Source organism: Mizuhopecten yessoensis, unplaced genomic scaffold (genome assembly GCF_002113885.1).
Source record: "Mizuhopecten yessoensis strain PY_sf001 unplaced genomic scaffold, ASM211388v2 scaffold5459, whole genome shotgun sequence".
NCBI lineage: Eukaryota > Metazoa > Mollusca > Bivalvia > Pectinida > Pectinidae > Mizuhopecten > Mizuhopecten yessoensis.
Genome location: NW_018406060.1, coordinates 919,999 through 945,294, shown reverse-complemented (window position 1 = coordinate 945,294; position 25,296 = coordinate 919,999). Strand labels below are relative to the sequence as shown.

General features: G+C 36.8%; 1 protein-coding gene across 1 annotated transcript in view; it reads right to left on the bottom strand.

Annotated features, from left to right (window-relative positions):
* Positions 1-1,293: 1,293 nt before the first annotated feature.
* Positions 1,294-25,296, bottom strand: part of LOC110450704 — a 34,032-nt gene continuing 10,029 nt past the window's right edge. Inside the window, exons 2-5 of the mRNA XM_021498356.1 lie at positions 13,065-13,396; positions 9,473-9,520; positions 8,916-8,945; positions 1,294-7,397 (exon numbers count right to left, since the gene is read on the bottom strand). Of these exons, the coding sequence (XP_021354031.1) occupies positions 4,072-7,397; positions 8,916-8,945; positions 9,473-9,520; positions 13,065-13,374 (3,714 nt within the window). The 5' untranslated portion in view covers positions 13,375-13,396 and the 3' untranslated portion in view covers positions 1,294-4,071. The remainder of the gene's footprint in view (positions 7,398-8,915; positions 8,946-9,472; positions 9,521-13,064; positions 13,397-25,296) is intronic.

Sequence of the window (25,296 nt, the reverse complement as noted above, 5' to 3'; positions counted from 1 at the left end):
GTTGTTTCTCTATATAAACTATAGTAAACTTTACCCCCTCCCCAAGGGAGAACGGATAGCTCGGGGGTCCTGAAATTTACAATTTAAATTACAATTTAAAGAAAGCTTTATAGCACTCTTTCCCAGGTACCTACTTATCCAAATATCATTGTTCTAGGCATATTTCGGCCCGCCCCTCAGGCCCTTTTTGGGGGGGGTTGGTGTTAGATTGATATAATTCATAGGAACTTAAGTAGATGTTGTTATGAGATATTCCACCCCTGTCACTTTGAATGAAAATCATTCACCCGAAAACATAACAATAAGCTATCCCAAGTGCATTCTGGTTAAAAAATATCACAAAAGGCTTTCAGAAATTTGACATGATGTTTTTTAAAATATTCTTACAAATTCTGCCCCTGTGAACTTGAAGGAAAGTCGGAATCATTTTTATGAAAACTTATGACAGCTAATTCCATCCAAGCTCCCTCCTGGTCAAATACATATACCATGACATAGCCTCTTCTGAAAATTTAGAGTCCATTTAAAGATTTTAACATATTTAGCACCTGTGACCATGAAAGAATGTCAGTATGAATTATTTGAAACCCTGTGACAGCCCTCCATCCCTGCTACTTACTTGTCAAATACAAATGTATCCCGATGATTGGGTTACTGAAATTAAAGTGATTTTAACATATTTTACCCCTGTTACTTTGAATAAAAGTCAAGGTCATTTATTTTAACAACTTTGATAACCTTTACCCCAGCTACCATTTGAACAAAATCCCATAACCCTAGTCTTTCTGAAACTTGAAACAATGTTATGTAAATATTATAACTTATTTAAAACGTGTGACCTTGAACGAAGGTCAAGGTTATTTATTTGAATAACTTGATAGCGACCAACTCCAGCTATCTGTTGGTCATATACCGTACTTCTTGGCCTTCTAGTAATTAGAATGTCAATATTTCAGTTGTTAAGACAGCAAACAACGAACAATGGCAGAAGGTAATAATTGTACATAATAGCTAGCTACAAGTCAAATACAGTAAAACCCCACTTCTTCTAACTAAGTTTACTCGAATACCCCTTATTCGTCGAACAGTCCGTACATATTCTTTGTAAAGTAACCCCAGATTAGTCTAACCGTTATTCCTCGAATACCACCAATTCCTCGAATACCCCCTATTCCTAGAACACACTTTTGTTCCCGTAAAGAAATCGACAGACGACAGATGCCGCTATATCGCACAAGCTCACCGTATCTTTCTGACTAGGTGAGCTAATAAAGGAATACTAGTACTCATATACTATACATAATGCTGTTTATTATACAAATTGTGTCAATTCTTCACACAAAGTCATGTAATTGTTTTCACAAAGTTCACAATACAAATATATTTCAGTACAATTCACATTTCACTACCATACTATTATTATCTCCCAATCAAAGGCATCCAACCTGTTTTCTCTATTATAATGCGATATCCATAAATACATTATACTAGAATATTTAAATTGATGTAAACATTCCTGAAGAAACATTCTACATCATGTAAGCACAAAACATTCTTTTCACTTTATACAGAATCGTGTGACATGTAAATTATATTTAATTTTTAAGTACATATACACGTGTTATATCTGTCTCATTGTTCAGACTGATAAAATTAGGTTTCCAAAGTAACAGTATATTGTTATATACAGAATACAGACAATTAATAAATACTGCAAAAAAAAACCACCACAAAATATCTTTCTTTCAAAATGGCCATGGAAAGGTATTACATTTTTTTTCAAGAATATGCAAGGAAAATAATAAATTCCAAAACAAGTGAATATTTTTATGTAAAAAATCATGCTGCATTCTACAATTGTTGTTGGATGACATTGTGAAATATATTGGGTAAATGCCCGAACCTGCCGAGCATCAAAATACAACTGGTCCAGGGTTCGAGCCAAGAACTTCCAATCATTATACTGTTACATTAACATACTGCTTACAACTGGACCAGGCCAGGATTCAAACCCAAGACTCCAGATCATTATACAGATAAATATTATATCAAGGTATGGTTCAAACTGTATTAGGCAAAAAGGGCAGAATACAGAAAAGACAACTGAAGTAAATCATTTTATTGAAACGTACTAAAACTTATGGACACATGAAGATGTTGATGCTCTATGACCTTGACATTGGGGAAATGACCTTGTGTCATTGTCATCACACAACCCTGTGTTATGGGCAGCAATCTTCTTCAGCTGAATTGATACAAAAAGTTGAAAAGATAAATTACTGAGAACACTCTTGGGGAACAATCTGATAAAGTTTGGTATGTCTAAGAAAGAATGACAAATGTACGAGTCAGACATGCTATTGTGAACAATATGTGTACGGACAGACAGACAGGCAGACGAATGAATAATGTCAAACCATAATACATCCCTACGTTACATGCGGGCTTACAAAAAGTAACAGTCACATTGCTCGTGGCTCCCTGAAACAAGAACTGGTAGGGGTTCTCATACTAGAGCAACATATTATGTTGATCAAATTCCTTTCAGAAATAAATTCACTAAAGCGATAAATACTTTCTATAAATAGTTACAATGACCATGACTTTGGGACCCTTAAAAGTAAACTTGCTTGAGGTACATGTATTCTCATAAGTTGACCATTAATGAAGTTTTATGGAAATTCGTGCAGGAATGAAGTTGCTAGAGTGATGAGAAATTCTATAAATAAAATGATGACGTTAACTTTGGCACCTTCAAACATGAAAGTATTTGAGCTATTCTCATACCTAGCCAATGTCTGGAATTTGATAAAGGTCCTTTAGAGGTGAACTTGCTAGAGCAATGACAAAATGTGACTTTATGTACGAATCGCTCAAGTATAGTCATACAAAGCCAATGCTATATCCCCTCCACAACCTTTTTGCGAGGAAATAATAACCTTATCTACAGATGATAGAATTAGAAGTTATATGATACTAGTCAGAAAATTCAAATGTAACTTATATATTTAACTTTACTATTGCATAAAAAATAACAATTATCAGCACAAGTGATCATATTTGTTATCAAAGCATGGGAAAAACAACAATTGGTTATATACGTTGCGGAAATGATATTAATCTAGACTATATAATATGATAAGGGTGTATGAAAGAAATCTGTTCCATAAATTATGGTTGGAAATATACAAGAAAACATACAGGTATTATGTGTTTTGACACAGACATTTTATCAAGCTGTATCACGTGTCTGTGGGACTCTACACGAGGATATTTCAAGACGTATGTCTTCTTTACACAACTAAAAAATACTGGAAGTTCGCCAAGGAAACGTTGGAATTTATATCGTATTAAGACACATGCATAATGTGCAGTTTTGCTAAATGGACTTTTTATCTTGCTAAATGTGAATTTATACCTGAAACAAGTCATATTTCACTCCTGACAAAGTCTGTTTTGTCATTTGTGAGGCCAGACCTCCTCGCAATTTTTCCCCACTGCCGAAGCCTGAAGGCGACATCCTTGTACCAGTTAACACTCCTTGCAAAAGAATTAAAGTTCGTTTTTTGAACTCATTGAATTGAAAAAAATACAAGTCTACCATCCAATAAATGAGGATAAATTCTATTATAAATAAATTGGTTTAGACAATTAAAGATCAACAAATTGAACAATCTATAAAAAAATACAATAAAAAAATGTCTTGATAATATTTGAAATGATGAGGTTTACAAATCTCTACAGGTGAACTGTGTAATCCACGGTAAAATATATACTCTAGACATGATGTTTATCCTTGATATCGTTCCAATTTATCAAAAATGTATCCAAGTTAACTGCTGTTTGGGTTTCATTCATCCACAGGACTTCACATTCATACTTGCAAACTTTTTAAAATTTCCATGGAGGAGATTACACATTCTCATTATAAACTTACACAGAAAACTTTTCAAAACTGAAAAAAATCCTCGTTTAAACAATTCATCTTGACATGATCTTTGCACATGATTGTTTTAAAAGGTTTGTGTTGATAATAATTGTACATTATTTTTTGGGAAATCATTATCATATTTATTTACCAAACACTTTAATAAGATGATCTAACAAACGATTGTTTTCTGTCCCCCATTCCTTCGCCCTTTCCTCTGCCCCTTCCTTCGCCTTGTCTAAAACAGATTTCCCGTTATTGTCAAGTATGGTTGTGATGTCATACTTCCGTCCTGTAGATTCTAGGTATTGTTTTACACGAGTTTCACACTCGGCGAACATGTCTACATCTGACAACATTGACCTAGCTAAGTAATGAAGACAATGACGACCGTCCTTACTTACAGCTGTTGTTAGTGCTGGGTACGACTGACATAAATATAAGCAAACCTCACTGTTACCCATCACACAGCTATAATGTAACACCGTTCTCCCGTCGTTATCTACAGCTGTAGTTAGTGCTGGGTACGACTGACATAAATATAAACAAACCTCACTGTTACCCATCACACAGCTATAATGTAACACCGTTCTCCCTGACACATCCACAAACTGAGCCATGTACTGAGCACACACACAGTTCCTATGAACTACACGACCATCAACTGACTCACACTTATGTTGTTGGTCCTCAACTCTATTTAAGGTGTTAAGTACACATCTCTCCACTGGCTGAAACATAAAACGATTTCCTGTCCCTGCCACAACATTAAGCGGGGTTTGTCCTCCTGCACTATCATGTACCAAGTGTGGGTAAGTGTCGCATAACAACATCACCATCTCTTCTCTCTCATAGGTATACAAACACGCCCTGTGTAGGACATTTCTATTGATAGAATCCCTCGCTGTAGGAGTAACGTCATACTGCAGTAGTTTACGTAATACTTTCACACTCCCTCTCTCCACCACACTAAACACTGTCTCCTTGTCAGGTTCTACTCCCTCACCCAGAAGATATAAAGCACATTCTTCTGCAAAAGAATCACATGTTTTATTTAACAAATCAACTTTTGTCTCATAATTCAAGTATACAACAATTTTCTTAAGTAAGCACACTTGTCTGTTACTATCATTCCAATGTCTGTAAAACAATGACCACAATGCTGTGTGCTTGTCAGGTTTTACACCTTCTGACAGAAGATATAAAACACATTCTTCTTTACCACAAAAACATGCGTTATTTAACACAACAACTTTTGTCTCATCATTCAAGTATTCACAAATTTTCTTAAGTAAACACCCTTGTCTGTTACTATCAGTCCAATGTCTGGCAATCAATGACCACAATGCTGTGTGCTTGTCAGGTTTTACACCTTCTGACAGAAGATATAAAACACATTCTTCTGCACCATCAGAACATGCTTTATTCAACACATCAACTTTTGTCTCATCATTCAAGTATACGACAATTTCCTTAAGTAAGCACACTTGTCTGTTACTATCATTCCAATGTCTGTAAAACAATGAGATCCATTCTGTGTCCTTGTCAGGTTTTACACCTTCTGACAGAAGATATAAAACACATTCGTCTGCACCAGAAGAACATATTTTATTCAACACATCAACTTTTGTCTCATCATTCAAGTATACGACAATTTCCTTAACTAAGCACACTTGTCTGTTACTATCATTCCCATGTCTGTAAAACAATGAGATCCATTCTGTGTCCTTGTCAGGTTTTACACCTTCTGACAGAAGATATAAAACACATTCTTCTGCACCATCAGAACATGCTTTATTCAACACATCAACTTTTGTCTCATCATTCAAGTATACAACAATTTTCTTAAGTAAAGACACCTGTCTGTTACTATCATTCCAATATATGTAAATCAATGAGAACCATTCTGTGTCCTTGTCAGGATTTACACCTTCTGACAGAAGATATAAAACACATTCTTCTACACCACGAAAACAGGCTTTATTTAACACATCAACTTTTGTCTCATTATTCAAGTATTCACAAAGTTTCTTAAGTAAGCACACTTGTCTGTTACTATCATTCCAATGTCTGGCAATCAATGAGATCCATGCTGTGTCCTTGTCAGGTTTTACACCTTCTGACAGAAGATATAAAACACATTCTTCTACACCAGAATAACATGCTTTATTCAACACAGCAAGTTTATCAACTTTTCTGTCATTCAACAACCCGACAAATCTTTTAACAAATACAGGATCATTCCATACATCTAGAGAGCCAATACTAGTACCAAATTGATTTTTCTGACATTCAAACTCTCGGAGTAGACGCTCACACATTTCTGTATAATGGTCAGATGATATGACAATCATATTTGTAGCTGTCTCTGAGGTTGTTAGATAACTGAGGAATTTGCTGGGACAATTCTGTATGTAGCCAATCGGTGTGACTTTTCCATACAAAAATGCCACAGCAACATCAATAGAACCATGATTAAATCTGTACACATCCCCACTATACAACAAAGGTTTCCCTGTCACTACTAAATCCTTACCAAGCCACCGATGTTTCTGCTTCACTACTAAAAATCCTAACAATTTGTCTAAACTTTCTTTTACAAATTCTACTTTTTTCTTATATGTCAATTTTGTACTGTCATCTTCAGCATCAATCAAATTGATTTCAAAAGCTTCTTCCAGCAATTTTTCATCGACTTTTTTACTGTTTGGATCAAGATCTTTTACTCTTAGCATTCCGTTATTGAGGAAGAGGCACAAAAGTGCAGAACATTCTTGTAATCTTGACAATGCTTCATTCAAGAAATGAAATGGATTTTCAAAAAATTTAACTCCCTCTTTCTGCATTTCTTCAGAATTGTAGAAAAGCTGGCAACATTGTGGGAATCCAATGTTTGGTGCATAATTTGAAATTTGGTTTTTTTCTTGATCTGTCCATGAAAGGTTTTTTGGCTTATACAGCTCTAAAAGTTCATTTTTTTCTTCTGCAAGTATGTATGTTTGCGAACTCAGATCAATAATGTTATCTTTGGTTAAAATTGCTCCAAGAGAACGTTTTTCCAAAGAATTGAATACTTCATTACGAATAGTAATGATGAGAAAATTGGGCTGGGTTTGTTTATCTACAAAAAGTGTTTCAACGTCTGATATTCTTTTGTTCCACTCTTGTACATCCTTTTTACATACATCTTTCTCACCAAAAATATCATCAATAAAAGTGATTAATTTCAAGTTTGGAGCCAATAAATCTAATTTCTTAAACTTGTGAATTTGTAGGGGTTGTCCGGCTTGCTGCTCCTCACTCAACCAATGAAGGAGTCGAACGGCGATTGCTGTTTTACCGTCTCCCGTGTTTCCCTTGATGACAACAACCCTGTTCTTTTGAAGCTTGTCTTTAGCATCACAGAAACCTTTGGTGGGGTAGAATTTTTTCTCCTCTTTTTCTTTTTTTATTCTGGCTTTGGCTGTGTCTGAATGAAAATAAAATAAAAAAAAATATAAGGTGAGAAGTCTTAATTGTGTGAAATCGATATTTCAGAATGAAACTTATGTAACTTTAATAACTTTTAAGTCAAAGTTTTGTTTTCATTTTACTTTCAAATACAGAATATTGTCGGAATCATTTGTTAAGGAGGAGTTGAATGAACAAATTAATTGTAGTATCATAAAATATATCGACTGATATTTTACCAATCATAGCAAAAAATATGTAACCTGTTAGGATAGCCAATCAACACCAATTTAGAAACTTCATTCTCACAAAACATTATGTTAGAAAAAATCAGTTTCCAAACCATTCAAAATCACAGAGAATCATGACATCACAAATACATTTAGTATGACGTCACAAGATGTGGTATTTTTGGCAGTCAGATAGTGTTAATCGACCGAAATTCTTTCTACATTATGTTTATTTATTTATGTTCGAATTATATGTTAAACTAAGTCTTGGCATGTTTATCCAAAAAAAAGTAATTATTTATAATGTATCTGCTAGGGATAAAACCCAGGACCTCTGGTTTACTTGTCTTGTGCTCTATCAAATGATCTACGGGTATTTCCTTTTAGCCCAATAGGTAGAGGGTCAGACTAGTATGTCAATGGTCCCAGGTTCAATCCCTAACAGAGACATTGCAATCATGAATGATGTAACTTATAGTTGTTACAGAACAAGAACGCTAAGCCTTAAGTAAGGGCCTTGAATCCCTCACCTGATTAATTGGAAATCAAGTTGCAATCTGGCCGATAATTTGGGACGAGAGTGTCTAGGAAGATCAGCCCTTTGTATTAATTTAATCTATTTGCGTAAATTTTGATCCCCGTGGGTGAAGGACACTACCACAGCAATTTTCTTAAAATCTGCGATGTAATTTGGGAAGAGATGTCATTTAAGTTGAACTTCCCTTGGCGTAAATATTTTAGAAATTAGTTGAACTCTGCTTAACGTTTTAGGAGATGTCATTTAAAGAAAAAAATGATCGAAAACAGAGACGACGACAGATGAAGCACCACCACAAAAGCTCACTAGTACTTTAATGTTCCAGTTGAGCTTAAAATTCCAATCTGATTTAAACAAAATCGTTCATTCTGTTCCTCTACAATATCTATGCTGTAAGATCTGATGACATGACATCAGGGGTCATGCTCTGGTGACCATCAATACAGAAGTCGTGTTAAATTACATGTATTTGAAATATTGAGACTATTTTGAGGGCATTTCAAAGATTGGCTGCAATTGCATTCACCAGAACATGAGCTGTTATGAACTTGTCATTAGATCCTTCACTAGTCTGTGGAAACAGAGAAAGAATTGGTGTTAAATCTGATTACGATGAGTACTCTGTTGGAAAACCAAGATTCTTGTTCAAATAGAACTATAAAACTTCTTTCATATATCTTTAGATGGTGCATGTAGTTATGTTCCATGTTTTGAGGAAATCTGCTGCATTTCTTCTCTAACCATATCCAATCCAGTAGATAAGACTCACCTATCATGGGTTCTAAGTCAGGATGGATTTCTGTAAAATAAGAGGTTAACATTAAATTGGTAAGATGCAATCTGCATTATAAACAGATTATTTATTCCAGACAAATAGTCTTACTACTTACATCTTATACAGTGATCTGAACCTGACAAGTCGGTTACCAAACAATTGATCATAATAGTACACTAGTAGATATCATGACATGTCTTTTGACTCACAAACACCTTATATCAATTTTATGTCAAAATAACCATGCTGTATCTTTTACATAAACGATTCACTAAATCACCTGATGATCTGTTTAAAATTAATTAAAAGGGGAGAATAACTCCATATGTTTAATAACGAAGCTACTTGACTATCCAGTCACTTAAGACCAAAGACAAAAGTAGCTGGACTATCAATGTATTCCGATAAACTGTTGTATATCTTTTCAAAACAGTCCACTGTACTTATAGTTTTTTCATTCAAATTCAGAAAACAACCTGCTAGTAAAATATAACCAGATGTTACGTCTGGTTATAAAGGCCTGTGGATAACACTGCAGCTGTCAAACTTACTTTTGGCTTGGCCTGTGTCTGCTGTTGTAACAATCATGGCAGCCGGATCTGGAAAAAGATGAAAAACAGGTTTATTGATCATGACTATCCAAATAATTCCAATTCTGATTATAGTAAGTTTATCAATTTATTTCCCATACAGTTTTAACGAAGTTTCATCCACCATACAAACACAACGAACTCATGCTTATACCTGGACTGATAGAACTACAACAAAAGATTGCAAAGATTTTTTAACAATAGTCCTATTATAACCATCTCTATATTGAAGGATGTTACAACATTGACTCCATTTATATAATTTTAGTCTGCTGGATAACCGAACTACTCGGTAGTGAAGCAGATGTAAAACCAATCAATCAATCAATCAATCATATAATTTTACAGTGAGTGAGTTGACTAACTATTTGATGTTGATGACAACATGATAAAAGTAACAGAACACCTGAGATCCCAAATAACATGGAAAGCTTAAATTCTATATTAGATTTTCAGATCCATCTTTGATTGGAGCATGTACAACTATGGACCAAGGAGATCCTTTATACCAAGGTTTACACTACCTGTTTACATAACATCATCCAAGTATGATGGCTCAGGTCCTTTTTGTTCTTCAGATAATTATTGTTGTAAATTTGACCCTCTGACCTTGAAAGGATGCCAATGTCTTTTATATGAGGAAACTTAATAGAGTTTCATCTCCTGTACCTGCTGGCCAATTATCAGAAACCCTGATCAGAATACTCTTAAACTACAGGCAAAAAGCGATTTGAACAACCAGCATGGTGGGGTTATCATAATAATCATAAAAACACAAGTTAATGGTGGAATGAAGTATGATGATAACATAAAGCTTGACCTGAACTCCTGTTCTTTCCTTTTTGGCCCCACCCATCACCCCCGTGGGGGTCAGTCAGGGCTCATATGTGCATACCATTAAACTGCTATCCAATACTGATAATGCTAACCCAACTTGAATTACTTCCAATGGAAATTAAACAAATGTTGGTCCAAAATGTGATTTCGCTATATAAACTATAGTAAAGTTTACCCCCTACCCATGCGTTAACGCTAGACCCAAGGGTCATGAAATTCAAAATTTTAATAGAGCACCTTAAGACCCTTCCATCTATGAAGAGTATTTGATTGAAAATGAAGATCGAATTCCACTATCATTATTTAATAGGATAACAAACCAATAGACTTTGTCACAGGTGACCTAAAAAGGTGACGCCGGACGACGGCTGGGCCAGGTGAGCTAAAAATGCAGGAGAAAATCTCCGGATAAAAAATAAAATACTGAAATGAATAAAGAGCAATAACTTCTGCAAAAATCGTTGAATCTAAATTCTTTTGAAGGAAATTCAACATATCATGACTATTTAGCCTACTAAGTTTCAAAGAAATCTGTCAAACAAGAGGTCAACTGGACCTGTATCGCTCACCTGGTTTTAAATTTAAGTCATTACAACTGAATGCATTAGTACATCTTCATATGACATTTCCTCTAATCAAGACAAGATCTATGTTCTAACCCAACTGGGACCACAATATCTGACTTTCAACTAATCAGGGGCCTCCATTGAGTTGCCATGTTAACAGATTTGAAACCATTTGAAATAAGTAATATGTCGTTTTACAGGGTGTAATTAGACAATTCAGTAATTTTCATTCAACTATAAGCTTTTATAAACCTAGAAACCAATTTTTAACAATTTATAAAAACTACATCATAGCATATGATAATCTAGCTGTACCATTTCTTAGGATCACAGGGGTCAAATCAACCTCATTCAATTGAGAAATGTTTGAGGAAATTAAATGATATTAGCGTCTTAAAGCAAAATATTCGATAATTTTCCGCTTTTTCGGTCTTCCTAGTCCTAGGGGTCGAACCAGTCTCATTTATTAAGGAAATGATTGCCCTTCCCTAGTGATGCTTTAGACTTAATTTGGTTGAAATCCTCTCTGACGTTAAGCAGGAGATGCGTTTAAAGCAAATTTAGCTAAGTTCCTCTTCAGGGCCCAGCCCCCAGCCCCCCTGGCCTCAGGGGTCGAACCAAACTCATTTATTTAAGAAATGATTGCCCTCCCCTAGTGAAGCTTCCGACTGAATTTGGTTGAAATCCTCACTGGCGTTAAGTAGGAGATGCGTTTTAAAGCATATATAGCTAAATTCCCCTTCTGGGCCCCGACCCCCTGGCCTCAGGGATCTAACCAACCTCATTTATTTAAGAAATGATTGCCCTCCCCTAGTGATGTTTCAGACTAAATTTGGTTGAAATCCTCACTGGCGTTAAGTAGGAGATGCGTTTTAAAGCAAATATAGCTAAATTCTTCATCTGGGCACCGATCCCCTGGCCTCAGGGATCGAACCAACCTCATTTATTTAAGAAATGATCATGATTGCCCTCCCCTAGTGATGCTTCAGACTAAATTTGGTTGAGATCCTCACTGGCGTTAAGTAGGAGATGCGTTTTAAAGCAAATATAGCTAAGTTCCACTTCAGGGCCCCGCCCCTTTGGCCTCAGGGGTCAAACCAACCTCATTTATTTAAGAAATGATCGCCTCCCCTAGTGATGCTTCAGACTAAATTTTGTTGAAATCCTCACTATCGTTAAGAAGGAGATGCGTTTTAAAGCAAATTTAGATAAGTTCCACTTCAGGTCCCCTGGCCTCAGGGGTCGAACCAAGAAATGATTGCCCTCCCCTAGAGTTGCTTCAGACTAAATTTGGTTGAAATCCTCTTTGGCGTTTAGGAGGATATAGGTTTTAAAGAAAAGTTGACGATGGACGACGACGACGGACAACAGACGCTGCGCATCGGCAGGTGAGCTTAAAATGTAGGAGGAGATTGCCGGACAAAAATCAAATACTGAAATAAACAAAGGGCAATAACATTTAAAAAGAAATCGAATCATAATTCTTTTAAATGGAGATACAACTTCATATCATGATTATAATGTATACCAAGTTTCAAAGAGATCGGTCGAAAAAGGTAGGAGGAGATTGCCGGACAAACAAAAGTTTACGCTGGACGGACGGACAAAGCCATACCATAACACTCCCGTCAAATTTGACGGGCGTATAATAAAGGGAACTTATAATTACTGTGTGTACGAAACACTACGGTGGAATTTTCTAGTGTTTTGTTCTGCCGTGTAACAGGAATCTGTAAGGTGTTGACAGTTTATCACCAGACCTGATCATCCCTAACACAGACACGCATACAAAGGATAATGTGAAAACCTTACTACCATAATATAGTATTGTAGGTATTTCAAGACCCTCTGACCTTAAAAGTATATCAAGGTTATTGGTATGAGGAAATTTTATAGATCTCGGGTACCTACTGGCAAAACATTAGAAAACATGGGCCTTATGGAACCTGATTAGAATACCCTTAAAGCAGATCAAAATGTCCAAGCAGTTTTCTCCACATCCTCCACCTGACAAACTTGACATATCCCATCATACAATTGTGCGCTTAACACGCCCCCCCCCCCCCCCCCCCCCCCCCCCCCCCACATCATGAAAAAGTTCCATTCTACTTGAATTATAATGAGAAATAAAGGTATATACTAGAACTCACCTCCATTGATGATTTTTTTAATTTCTATTTCTTTTTTCTCCACATATGTTGCCAGCTTTGGATTGATCTGCCGAAGGTTTGATATCATTTTTGTATAGTTGCCAATACCTATCTTCTCTTTTTCCATTAGACGGTTAAATAAGCCAGATATATCATGGATTTTTTTATTGTCGTTAGCAGTAAGTGGGATATTATTGAACAGCGCCTTAAGTCGGCATAGGTGGTCATCATTAATTTGTTCACCAAGATAATCCACCATTTGGTTGTGAATTTCAAAGGCTTCTTCTGGAATGTCTTGATTGGAAGCCATGTTTTACGGTTTCTGTACGCACCTGAAAATAAATATAGCAAATTTCATGACAATCGTTGGAAACATTCAACAGTGAGGGCCGGCCCACATAGATATATCTCCCCATCCCCAATTCCTAAGTGTTGAATTCCCAAAATAAAACATACACAACAATGGACCAAGGTTAACTCTCTTAAGAAATTTGAGAAAAATCTGTCAAGTACTTATTGCAAAATAGCATAAACATGGTTAAACTTTCAAAACCTACGATGGCTGCCTTGCGGTCATCTTGATTTCTGAGCAGTTCCAAAATGAAACATGCAAAGTTTCAGACCAAAGAGAACTATCATATCAAATTTGAGAAAGATCTTTCAAGTGCTTTTTGAGACAAAGCGAAAACAAGCGTGAACTTTAAACATCAAAGATGTCTGCCTGTCAGCCATTTTGTTTTTTATTAGTCCCAAATGAAATGTGCACAAATTTGGACCAAGGAGAACTTTCAAATGTAATTTGAGAAAGATTTATTGGGTACTTATTGAGAAATAGCGATGACAATCTTGAAACCTCAAAATCAAAGATGGCCATCTCGTTTTTCTAATCAGTCCCATAATGAAACATAAACAAATTTGTACAAAGGAGAACTTCAGTACATAGGAAATTTGAGAAAAGATCTTTATGTGCTTCTTGAGCAATAGCAATAACAATCTTGAAATGTCCAAATCCAAGATGGCTACTTGCAATTGTAGGCTTTTTTGATTCCCTGAGTTAACTATATGGAACAAGGGGAACTTCGAACTCATATGAATTTTAAAAAGATCTTTCGTAGTTCTTGACATTAACTGACCCCCAGTGACCATATAGGCGAATATCATTCATTGGAACAAATTTCATAGTCCTTCATCCCAGCATGCTTACAGGCCAAATAATGTGATTCGAGGCATTTGAACTTGTAAACACATATGACCCCTGTGACCTTGAATACAGCTCAAGAACATTTTCAAAATGGCCAAATTTGTTGGGTTCCATCCCAGGAAGCTACCAGCACAATATCATGAATCTAGAACTTTTTAGGAAAGTTGGTTGGTTTTTTTTCGACAAATTTGACCCCTTTGACTTTGAATATAGGTCAAATCATTTCTCAATCTAATTAAAATTATATCTTCACATCGCTCCAGTTGAAGATCTAACAACATTCCATAGAGGGTCACGTCAGAGGTCAACATGAATGCATTATCGTATTTATAACAAGCCAATCAAAACGCGACATAACTCTTTCTTTCAATCAATCAGAAAGCAGGACCTGTAGCATTTAATGCAGACACCTCGTAGCCCAAAATCCACTTTTTCGTCTGGTCCAGTGATAGTTTGAATATTGCGAAGCCTGTCATTGGTTAATTGTAGTTTCAGGTTGTTAAACTTTTTAACGACAACATCACCAGAAGAGGAAGTCTCTCTTATTTCAAAGCAGATCCACAAATTGAACAAACGTTGTCTTGTAGATAGACACGGCGTGGTGTCATGGGCGCCGCCATTTTCGATGCTCATTTGACAACTCTCGGTCTTTTATCATAGCAAGTGTGTTCCGAAATCATTACATCATCACTTACAGAAATGCGTAAGCTCTCATCTGATTGGTTAATGCAAAGGTCGCCTGAACATGACCCTCTACGGGATGTTGTTAGATCTTCAACGCGACATATCAGTAAACGAGAGCGATGTGAAGATACAATTTTAATTAGATTGATCATTTCTATTGCAAACTGTTTGGGCCTGCGAAGCTAACAATATAATAAACTGATTCTAGACCTTTCAATAACCGGTATTATTATATCGGAATACTGTGTCTAAGAATAGATTATTGTAAACATACTAATTTAAGGACATGGCTAGTAATACCTGCGTTTCACGATAAAGACTTCCCAGAATGCTAATTCACTTTATTTAAATTAATTTATAAACTAGAAATATGTCTGGAAGACATAACAGTGCTCGCAAATACTGAAGATTCCGCCTGCTAGAATCGGAATTTTGTTTTAGATTTTAGGCCTTAATTGTGTCACAGTGACTATACATTTATGTATCTGAATGTAGCCACGGTGTTATAAGTTTCATTTGTATACATACATGTATAAAATTACGGTATAATAGTCATGTTGGGTTAAATTCTGCCATGATGTTTGATGTGTGATGTTGAAGAAAGAAAAATAATTTGGCCAAAAATCAGTATAGTTCCGGGTTTTGCTTAAAGGACTCACACAACTAAATCAGCCAATCAGCAAGTGTTTCATACGTTTGTTGTCCCTATCTAAAATTAGTTCCGGCTAATTACTGGGTCACTGAGGAAGTTTAATAAGGAACTGATGACAGATTTTTAGATAAATGAAATGTTCAGGTATTTAACTTTTGAAAAATGTTTACTTTTGATATATTTCCATGTCTGTGTGCGGATTTGCACAGGGGCAAAATGTATGGGGGCGTTTCTGTTTTGGGTCACCGGTTATGCTTGTAAACTTCCGGTTGTCAACTTCTGGACGCTGTGACACTCTAATATGCCACTAAACCTATCACAAAAGTCGTTTTGTAACCTTTTCAAGGTATGTATTTATGAATCTAGACAGTTGTCACTGGTGTTGAACTTTAAATAATAAAGTTATTAGCTAAAATGTTTGGTAATAACATATAGTAAATTATTTAGTTGTGTGAGTCCTTTAAGGTAATAGTATTGTGTCACCATTTCTCAGTAGAATTTCTTCAAATTTTGTAGTTATATTGCTTTAAAGTAAAGAAAATTTTCTGCCGCCAAAAAAATATAGGTTGTCAGAATTTTAAGGATTTTAAATGGAAATTTATGTAAAAAGGAGTGAATTTTGAAAAAAAATGAAAGAGTACACAATATTTTTACAAAATAATGTCAATAAAAATTATACTGACATATATTAATGTATATTAATGCATTAATGTATATCGATTTAATAAATGCCGAAATTGTGTAAAAATTATCCTCTATACACGATATAAAAATTGACATTTTATAATAAAACCGTATCCACATAGTAATTGCAGGCAAGAGTTATCGTTCTTGAAAACTTCACAGTAGTGAAATAGGTAGCCGGTTTCCTGAAGTACAGAAAAATGGACACATGTGACTCATTGATAAAAAAAAACCTGAATTAATACCTGGATTGCTTTGAAATACTTTAATATTGAGAGAACACAATGTTCTGTCAATAATAAACATACAATATTCATCAGTTTAATATTAAACATTAGAATTTGCGGAAATTGTGATACTGTCTCCCTACATTGGATTTTCAACTAGGGATGTACTTCCTGTTTCCGTTTATCAATACAATCCAATGACCTTAAGTCACTGAGGCGCTTAACAATCGAAGCCTATAAAAGCGCTGTTGTGATCTACCGCTTCAGCTTATCATGAACTAGCGTGTTCGACCGGACTGTTGGAGGTAACATTTGCCTATCTACAATAAGTAGAACTTTGGTAAGAAGTATGTATACGTTGTATACTATTCTATTGCTGATGACGTGAATGCATAAAGGTAAATTTTGCTGGAAACGTTTGCTAGCAACACTGACGTTCATATCCGGTAGGCCTACAATATGCGCAGTGGCTTTTTGTGAATTACGGAAAGAGAACACAGATGCACAGAGTGAGACTAATTTAAAAGTGCGATTGCTTCGCTAGCACTAAAAACAATATAACACAGGATGTTGCAATCGTTACCAACGAGTTTTTAAAGGATTTGATTTTCATCCTTACTGCATGCCAAAACATGTTTTCTTACAAAACACACTTCTTAATTTTGCTCCTCCAGCAACCTCGATTTGAAAAGTTACATATAATTTTGAAATAGTATGTTTTACTCGTGTATTTAGCTCCTTACTTCGTTTTGCAGTCTTCCCGCTTTTTAAACAAACGAGACTGTCCTAGCTGATGACCTTTATCGTACTTTCAGAAAAATATAATAATAGTTTATTTTTCCTGCTTGCCCTTTTTTTTATTGTGGTGCAACACATCTTACATATTATTCAGCAGACTTTCACTCACTTCACAATACCATGTCTTTCTTGGGGTTGGTAGAGTTCTTGCAACCGTTCGAAATGTCTTATTAAGTTTTCAAAACATTATGATACAGGGGGTTCAGTTCCAAGTTTTAGCTCACCTGGCCCGAAGGGCCAAGTGACCTTATCCAATGGAGTAGCGTCCGTCTTCCGTCGTCCGTCAACTTTTCCCTTTAAAACGCTACTAGTCCTGAACGGCTCAGAGAATTTTGACCAAATTTGGTTTAAGGCATCATTGGCCAAAGGGTTCTCAGTTTTGTATAAACGGAGGGTATGGTCTGCCTGAGGGCAGAGGGGCGGGGCCAAATAGGGGGGAAATAGGTAAATCTTTAAAAATCTTCTTCTTCTCAACCAATAGAAGGATTTTGACCAAATTTGTCCTAGATCATCTTTGGACAAAGGAGACTCAAGTTTGTATAAACGGAGGGTGTGGCCCCTCTGGGGGCGGAGGGGCGGGGCCCAATAGGGGAAATAGAGGATTTTTTCCCTACTATACAAGTGAAGGGATTTAAACCAAATGCAGTCTGAAGCATGGTTAGGGACAAAAGAATCAATTTTGTATAAACTAAGGTGTGTGGGCCCCATTCTAGGAGCAGATGGGTGGGGCCCATTAGGGAAAATAGAGGAAAACATCAAAGATCCTTCTCCTTTTGTACCGATGGGGTGAGGATCTCAACTATTTCAAAGCTGTGGGGTCAGCCCCACCATTTGTACAATTTTGAATCCCCACCTTCCATGAATACTTTTGATCAAATATGATTGATATCCAGACAACAGTTCTACGGACGGAGTCGTTATAGCAATATAGCCAAATCGCCTTTTTTTTGCCCCGCCCCTCAGCCCCCTGGGTGGACAGCCCAAACATTTGTACAATTTTGAATCCCCACCACCTAGGGATGCTTCCAGTCAAATTTAGTTTAATTCCAATCAGTGGTGAAGAGGGAGAAATCATTTGAAGAACTTGTTGACGTACGGACGACGGCGGTAACGTAATTCACGGTCACGTGGTGTCCGACACCGCCGGCGGTAGCGTAATTCACAGTAACGTGGTGCCCGACACCGCTGACGGTAACGTAATTCACAGTAACGTGGTGTCCGACACCACCGACGGTAACGTAATTCACAGTAGCGTGGTGTCCGACACCGCCGACGGTAACGTAATTCACAGTAACGTGGTGTCCGACACCGCCGGTGGTAACGTAATTCACAGTAACGTGGTGTCCGACACCGCCGACGGTAACGTAATTCACAGTAACGGTGTGTCCGACACCGCCGGCGGTAGCGTAATTCACGTTAAGGTAATGTCCGACACCGTCGGCGGAAACGGAATTCACGGTAACGTAATGTTCGACACCGCCGACGGTAACTTTATTCCCCTAAAGGTAATGTCAGACAACTCCGGCGGTAACGTAATTCACAGTAACGTAATGTCCGACACCGCCGACGGTAACGTAATTCACAGTAACGTGGTGTCCGACACCGCCGGCGGTAACGTAATTCACGGTAAGGTCATGTCCGACACCGCTGGCGGTAACATTATTTACGGTAAGGTCATGTCCGACACTGCCGGCGTAATTGTAATTCACAGTAACGTTATGTCCGACACCGCCGGCGGTAACGTTATTCACGTTAAGGTAATGTCCGACACCGTCGGCGGTAACGTAATTCACGGTAACGTAATGTACGACACCGCCGACGGTAACTTTATTCCCCTAAAGGTAATGTCAGACAACTCCGGCGGTAACGTAATTCACAGTAACGTAATGTCCCACAACGCCGGCGGTAACGTAATTCACGGTAACGTAATGTCCGACACCGCCGGCGGTAACGTAATTCATAGTACCGTAATGTCCGACTCCGTCGGCGGTAACGTTACTCACGGTAAGGTAGTGTCCGACACTGCCGGCGGTAGCGTAATTCACGGTAAGATAATGTCCCACGAAGCCGGTGGTAACGTTATTCACGGTAAGGTAGTATCCGACACTGCCGGCGGTGGCGTAATTCACGGTAAGATAATGTCCCACGACGCCGGCGGTAACGTTATTCACGGAAAGGTAATGTCCGACACCGCTGGCGGTAACGTAATTCACATTTACGTAATGTCCGATACCGCCGGCGGTTACGTAATTCACAGTAACATTACGTTATTTAAACAACAAAACAATATATATATTAACAACATAATATTGAAATCCTGTTAACATAATCAACATTAAAAATGCAACCCTTTCCAACGCCACAAATCTTCTGCAGACAAGCTAGCTTTCTAATTATTAACAATCTTTGTTTTTTTACAAAGTGGACTATTACAAACACAGTTCCCATTTCGGTCATTTTATACTGCATAACGGACAAATAAACGCCTTAAAATACTGGTTCTCAAAAGGTACCTTTTCAATTCATATTCAAACTAGCCATATAAAATCAACTTAAATAAATATTGTTTTAAATATTTTTTTCTTTCTAAAAATCGTTAAAAGCGTACAAAGTACTATAACATATTTTAGCCATATAGGTCGAAAGTAAGCCCATTTTACGCTACTTTTACGTATTTGACGCGGTGTGTTCAATGCATCAGACGCAAAACAATTCAACAGAAAAGATAAACAGTTAGAATTAATAAGAATCGAACGTTTTTTTTCAATTTCATGCCGTTATGAACGCAAATAAGTTACATGCATATAGATTCCATGAAGCTCGCTAGGGCTTCATGCATGGTTCATACCGGTATGAACCTTGAAAAATGCCGTGCAACCCTTATATTTACATGCTAAATGAATACTTATTATCTACCTAAATACAGATATTCCCATATTTTTTCCGAGATACAAATGTGTTATGTTATTCAAAACAAGAGCCCTATAAACACACTTTTTTTGTGGAAACGCTCATAGAGAAACTTGGTGTGAAAACAGTAATGTAGTCAGATGGACCCATTGATTTAAGTTAGTGTCACCAAATACAGAATATTCAAAAGCCGAAACACTGAGAACAGCGCGACGTCCAAACTGTACTTATTAAGCGAGAATGTATCATATGCAAAGATCATGAATTCAAACAAAATTAATTGTTATAGATTACAATAAAACTTCTGCTTCCTCCTCATCCCCTACCTCCCTCGACCTTTCTTTGGTGTTTCCATGTTAAGAATTTTGAGCATCGCCAAAAATAAATCACTGACTCCCGCTAGTTCGGGTAGCAAACGATGAAACGGATGTGTTTTTGGAATATTTGTACTGGTAAGTAGGCGTTAAGTTAGCTGTCAGTACGGGTGATACAAGGCTAGACGTATGCACGTGTAGGAAGGAGCATTTGTAACATAAATGTTAAAGTTTGTTGTTCATGAAAGGACAAATATAACAGATATATTACAGTTCGTAAAAACCTTTACAGATTTCTGTTGCGGAAAATAAATATTTAGATTATCATTAGCGAAAAAACACTAGATAAAGTTAAATCAGGAAGTTTTCGGGATGAAATTCCAAATAAGTAAAGGAAAACCTAGCAATGTTTTTGGGCTTCTTTTGATAAAGCACCCGCAAAACCCGTAAAATATTCGCGAAGACATGTTAATGCTAAGGCCTTTGTTTAATTGTTGCAACGCTCATATTATATACTGAATTATGGTGCATTTCTATTGTAAGGTGATAAGGGGGATCACTTTGACTTCTAACTCACGGATTGCAGTCTGTTAAATCGTCATTTTAAGAGATGTATTGGAGTACATGCCTTTATGGAATAGGCGGCGACTAGAAACGGGTATATTGGTACAAAGGTAAAAGCTAAGTATCTTTCTTCAAAATGTCGGCATTGTATCTGAATGTAAACACGCTGTGTCACGCTATGTGTATTGCGACAGGTATTTTACAATCATTTGACATAAATTTCCACGAAACAGCTCACGGTACATAAATGTTTCTGAAAATCACCTAGTATCTTTGATGTCTTTATAAATATCCTTTTCTACGATGACTCATCGTGTTCTTTATGAAGGCACAACATATATAATCGTTGACCAATTAAATTCTCCCCCAGTAGACTGTCTTTAAATGAAGTAATGATAAATCACACGATTCCATAATAACAGGATAATAGTGATGCCAAGGTCTACCCACGGCGTTCTAGCACGGTTTTTACAGTTGTGTATTGGTATGGTTGTAGTGGTAATGACAGGCGTATATGGCATATATCCAGGACCTCCACTGCTGTGTTTTGGGATAGGGGTGGCGACGCTATTACGGCAACAATTCTTTTATAATCAGATCATATGAAAAAACATTTCAAAAAAGTCCATGGTACATTTTATCATGTTAAAATCACATGATGTAGTTGGTGTATTTTAAATCTCCTGCTTTGTACAAAGATTTAACTGATATTCCGCTAATCGTTTCCAACTGATATTTACACAAAAAGTTAATGACAAAAGCATTTTTTTCAGGACTGTAACGATAGCCTATTTCTAAGGACAATGGTAGTGTCACAATGAACCGACAAAGTAGTAGCAGATCTGAGATATTATAGTAATGACGTAATTGTGAGTAGGTGTTTGTATGGATAATACACAGTTAGACTCAGCCGTGTATAGTAAGTATACATGATAGTGGGGAACATAAGACACACCTTAAGTGATTGTTCGTATAAAACGGGGTATATTATACCAAAAATAAGTTACCTGCACCATACAGCTGTTTCGACAGAAGTAAGGGTGCATAAAACCGCGCGATTAGATCAATTTGAGAAATCAAAAGAGCACTGGCTGATTTTAAATTAATGCGTAAGATGTATATTATGCACTGTGCAACTATTCAAAAGAAATAACTGTGGCTATAAAGGATAACGCAAACCTTTGGGACTACAGAATTCCACCAGCAGAGTCTAACACCTTGCATTTGAATGAGATTGGACATATGAAATTTGATAATAAATGAAAGAATACCGAAAATGAATTATGGTGTATCTTATTGTTATACTGCCTGTATATGTATACATGTTTATATTGAGGGTAATTTCAAGGCTGTAAGTGCATATAATTTATGTTAAAATATCATTTATACTGGCAATTAGACGTAAAATAAATTAATCAGAAGACTTAAATGTAAGGTTTGGGTCATTTGTACTGGAAGGAAGGTACCCAAAATAATATAGACCAATATTAGTTTCCATTTCGGTTTTTTAATCTGTTCTACTTAGTTTTTTTTATATTGGACCCAACACTACCACCACCTCCACCAACCATAGCAGTCAATAGCTGCACACTATGGTGTTTGGAAGCTCTATCTATCTAGCAGTTTGGATAGGTAGCTATAAAGGCGTAAGGATGTTGTGTAAAAATCACTGATTAAACAATCCTTAACATTGTAAATTGAATCCTTCAATGCAAATACATTTTCCAAGTACATTTAATGATCACGGCTCCTTTGTCTATGTTTTTACCGGACCCCGATGTTATTGTTATATTATTACGGTATGTCGATTACACCTGTCAGTGCGGAGTATGCTGCACATTTTATTTATTATCGTACGGTTATTTCTTCAGCTGGTATTGTTATTGAAAGGTCAAACCTAAAAAGCTAAAAAAAAATGATCATTTTGATTTTATAAATTATATTAATGCAATAAATTGTACAATAGATGTTGTCAAAGAATTAAGCGTAGCATCACATGTAAGATTTTGTCAGTACAGGATTATATAACTTAAACTCAGATCTTATTTCGTAGAAACTGCATATATGTTACAACAATGCACTATTTTCGATTTTCTGCGGAGAATGCATCCTAATGCACAATATTTTTATGATGATTACTTGGTTGGCATATTTGGAGTTATTCCTGCAGAGGTCGTATTACTTGGGATCAGTTTTGGGTTTGCATTGAAACTTCGACTCCACTAGCAATATGCTCAAAACAGTGATCGTCATTAAACGTTTGTTGAAAATTATATTGTTGAATGGAAGTTCAAATACAGAATATAAACTTATTTTCACGAATGGATCCTGATATAGAACATTTCCCTCCACAACTACTTAATAAATGGCAATAATCAAATTTTCATCAAAATCAACCACAATAAAAGGAACATACAACCACAAAGCATCGCCTGCCATGATTGATAGCATCTATGCGTACCTGTGATGATTATGATTATATCTGCAGCATCTTACATGTACTTTTATTGATGATGACTTATTTGTAGAACAGTGGTAACTCTAATTACAATAACAAAAAAGGAAAGAAGAATATCTAACATCATGCAAACCTAAAAGTAAGAACAATAATTGAGTTTTTATACTTATGTACAAAAACAAGTTTATACACAAACTTTACCCTTTACTACATATATGTTACACATAATATTTTGATCAATATTTATGTAGGTCTCAAGTATATATCATACAAGGACAACAGTGACTTCAGGCTACTTACATAGTATCATAGACTTGCATATTCTATTACATAATACCATCTTACACAGCCCACAGATCATGTGTGTATAAATGCAGATCAGCATGTACATGCATGACTACAGTGTAAGTATAGTGATAGGTGAAGGTCATTGACCATTGAGTAATACCATGATCAGCACATGTAGCCAATCAGAATACAGGAATGTAGATTAAGGCCAAGGTCATTGACCACTGGTCAGCATCAGCATCTTAGCCAATCAAGTTGCAGGAANAATCCTGCCAATTGGACTATAAAACAGTTACGAGAAGAAATCTCAAAGTGGGGCCTCGTTGTGCCAGCTTCGATGTCTAAAACGATGCTTAAACAGATGTACATGGACAATGTTCATTTTCATAATGGCAATACAAATACGGCAATTGCTCATCATCACAGTGTCGAAATACACCACGAAAACCAAAACAATAGTAAAGACGGTTTCGATTCGGTAATCGAAGACGAAACGGAAAGCGAGCAAGAAGGAGCGTCAATGCGCATGCGCAGTGAAACTACAGCTACCGGAAGGAACTCTTTCGTATCTGCAACACGCAACAGTGCGGAGACAGCGAGGGTGACAGCGAGTGGCACAGATTCGTCCAACATAAGTGCCCTCCAGCAAGCCGTGTCATCGTTAACTGAAACTGTGACGCTATTAGTTCAGAATAATCTGACTAGTACAATCAATCGGCAGCCAGTCGAGCGTGAGGATCAACGAGAATTTAATTTAAAATCGGCATATCAGGCCGTGCTTGACCGACAAGGAGCCGCCGGTACCACACACACTGGCCTAAATGGAGTACACCCGGAGATGTTACCAAAGAAAGACGCGGTGCCGGCAAATCTAAGAAAGCAGATATTAGAAGGTAAGGCCGTAAACATGGCTTCATTGTTAATTAGTGACCAGGAGCATTGCCAGATCAATCAAAACAATCAGCCAAGATTCCAAGATGCACGGTTACACCGTAATCTCACGATAGTCGAATTCTTAACAGCCTTTGACAAATATAAACGGATCATGTGTGAGGCTTACCCTCACAGGAGGCGTGAATTGGACGATTATGAGGGGAACATTCTGGAAATACACAATTTCTACGGCCAACTCAAGTTTTATGAGTATCACAAACTCTTTGCCGCTAAATCTGCAACAGCCCTCAGGGAGGACAATATTGTCGTGGATTGGGGAAAACGGGATAAAGACTTGCTGTACATGATTGTAGCAGGAGCAAAAACTAACGAATGCCAGCATTGTGGGTCCTTCGAACACCACACACCATTTTGTCACCAGCAGGCCCGCAACGTTAACCCTAGCCATAAATCTCCAGGTGAGGTTAAGAACATAGGATCAAAAGACAGCGACAAGCGAGGGCGCCCACGTGTCACACACAATAATGTAGAAGTGTGCAACAACTTCAATTACAATCA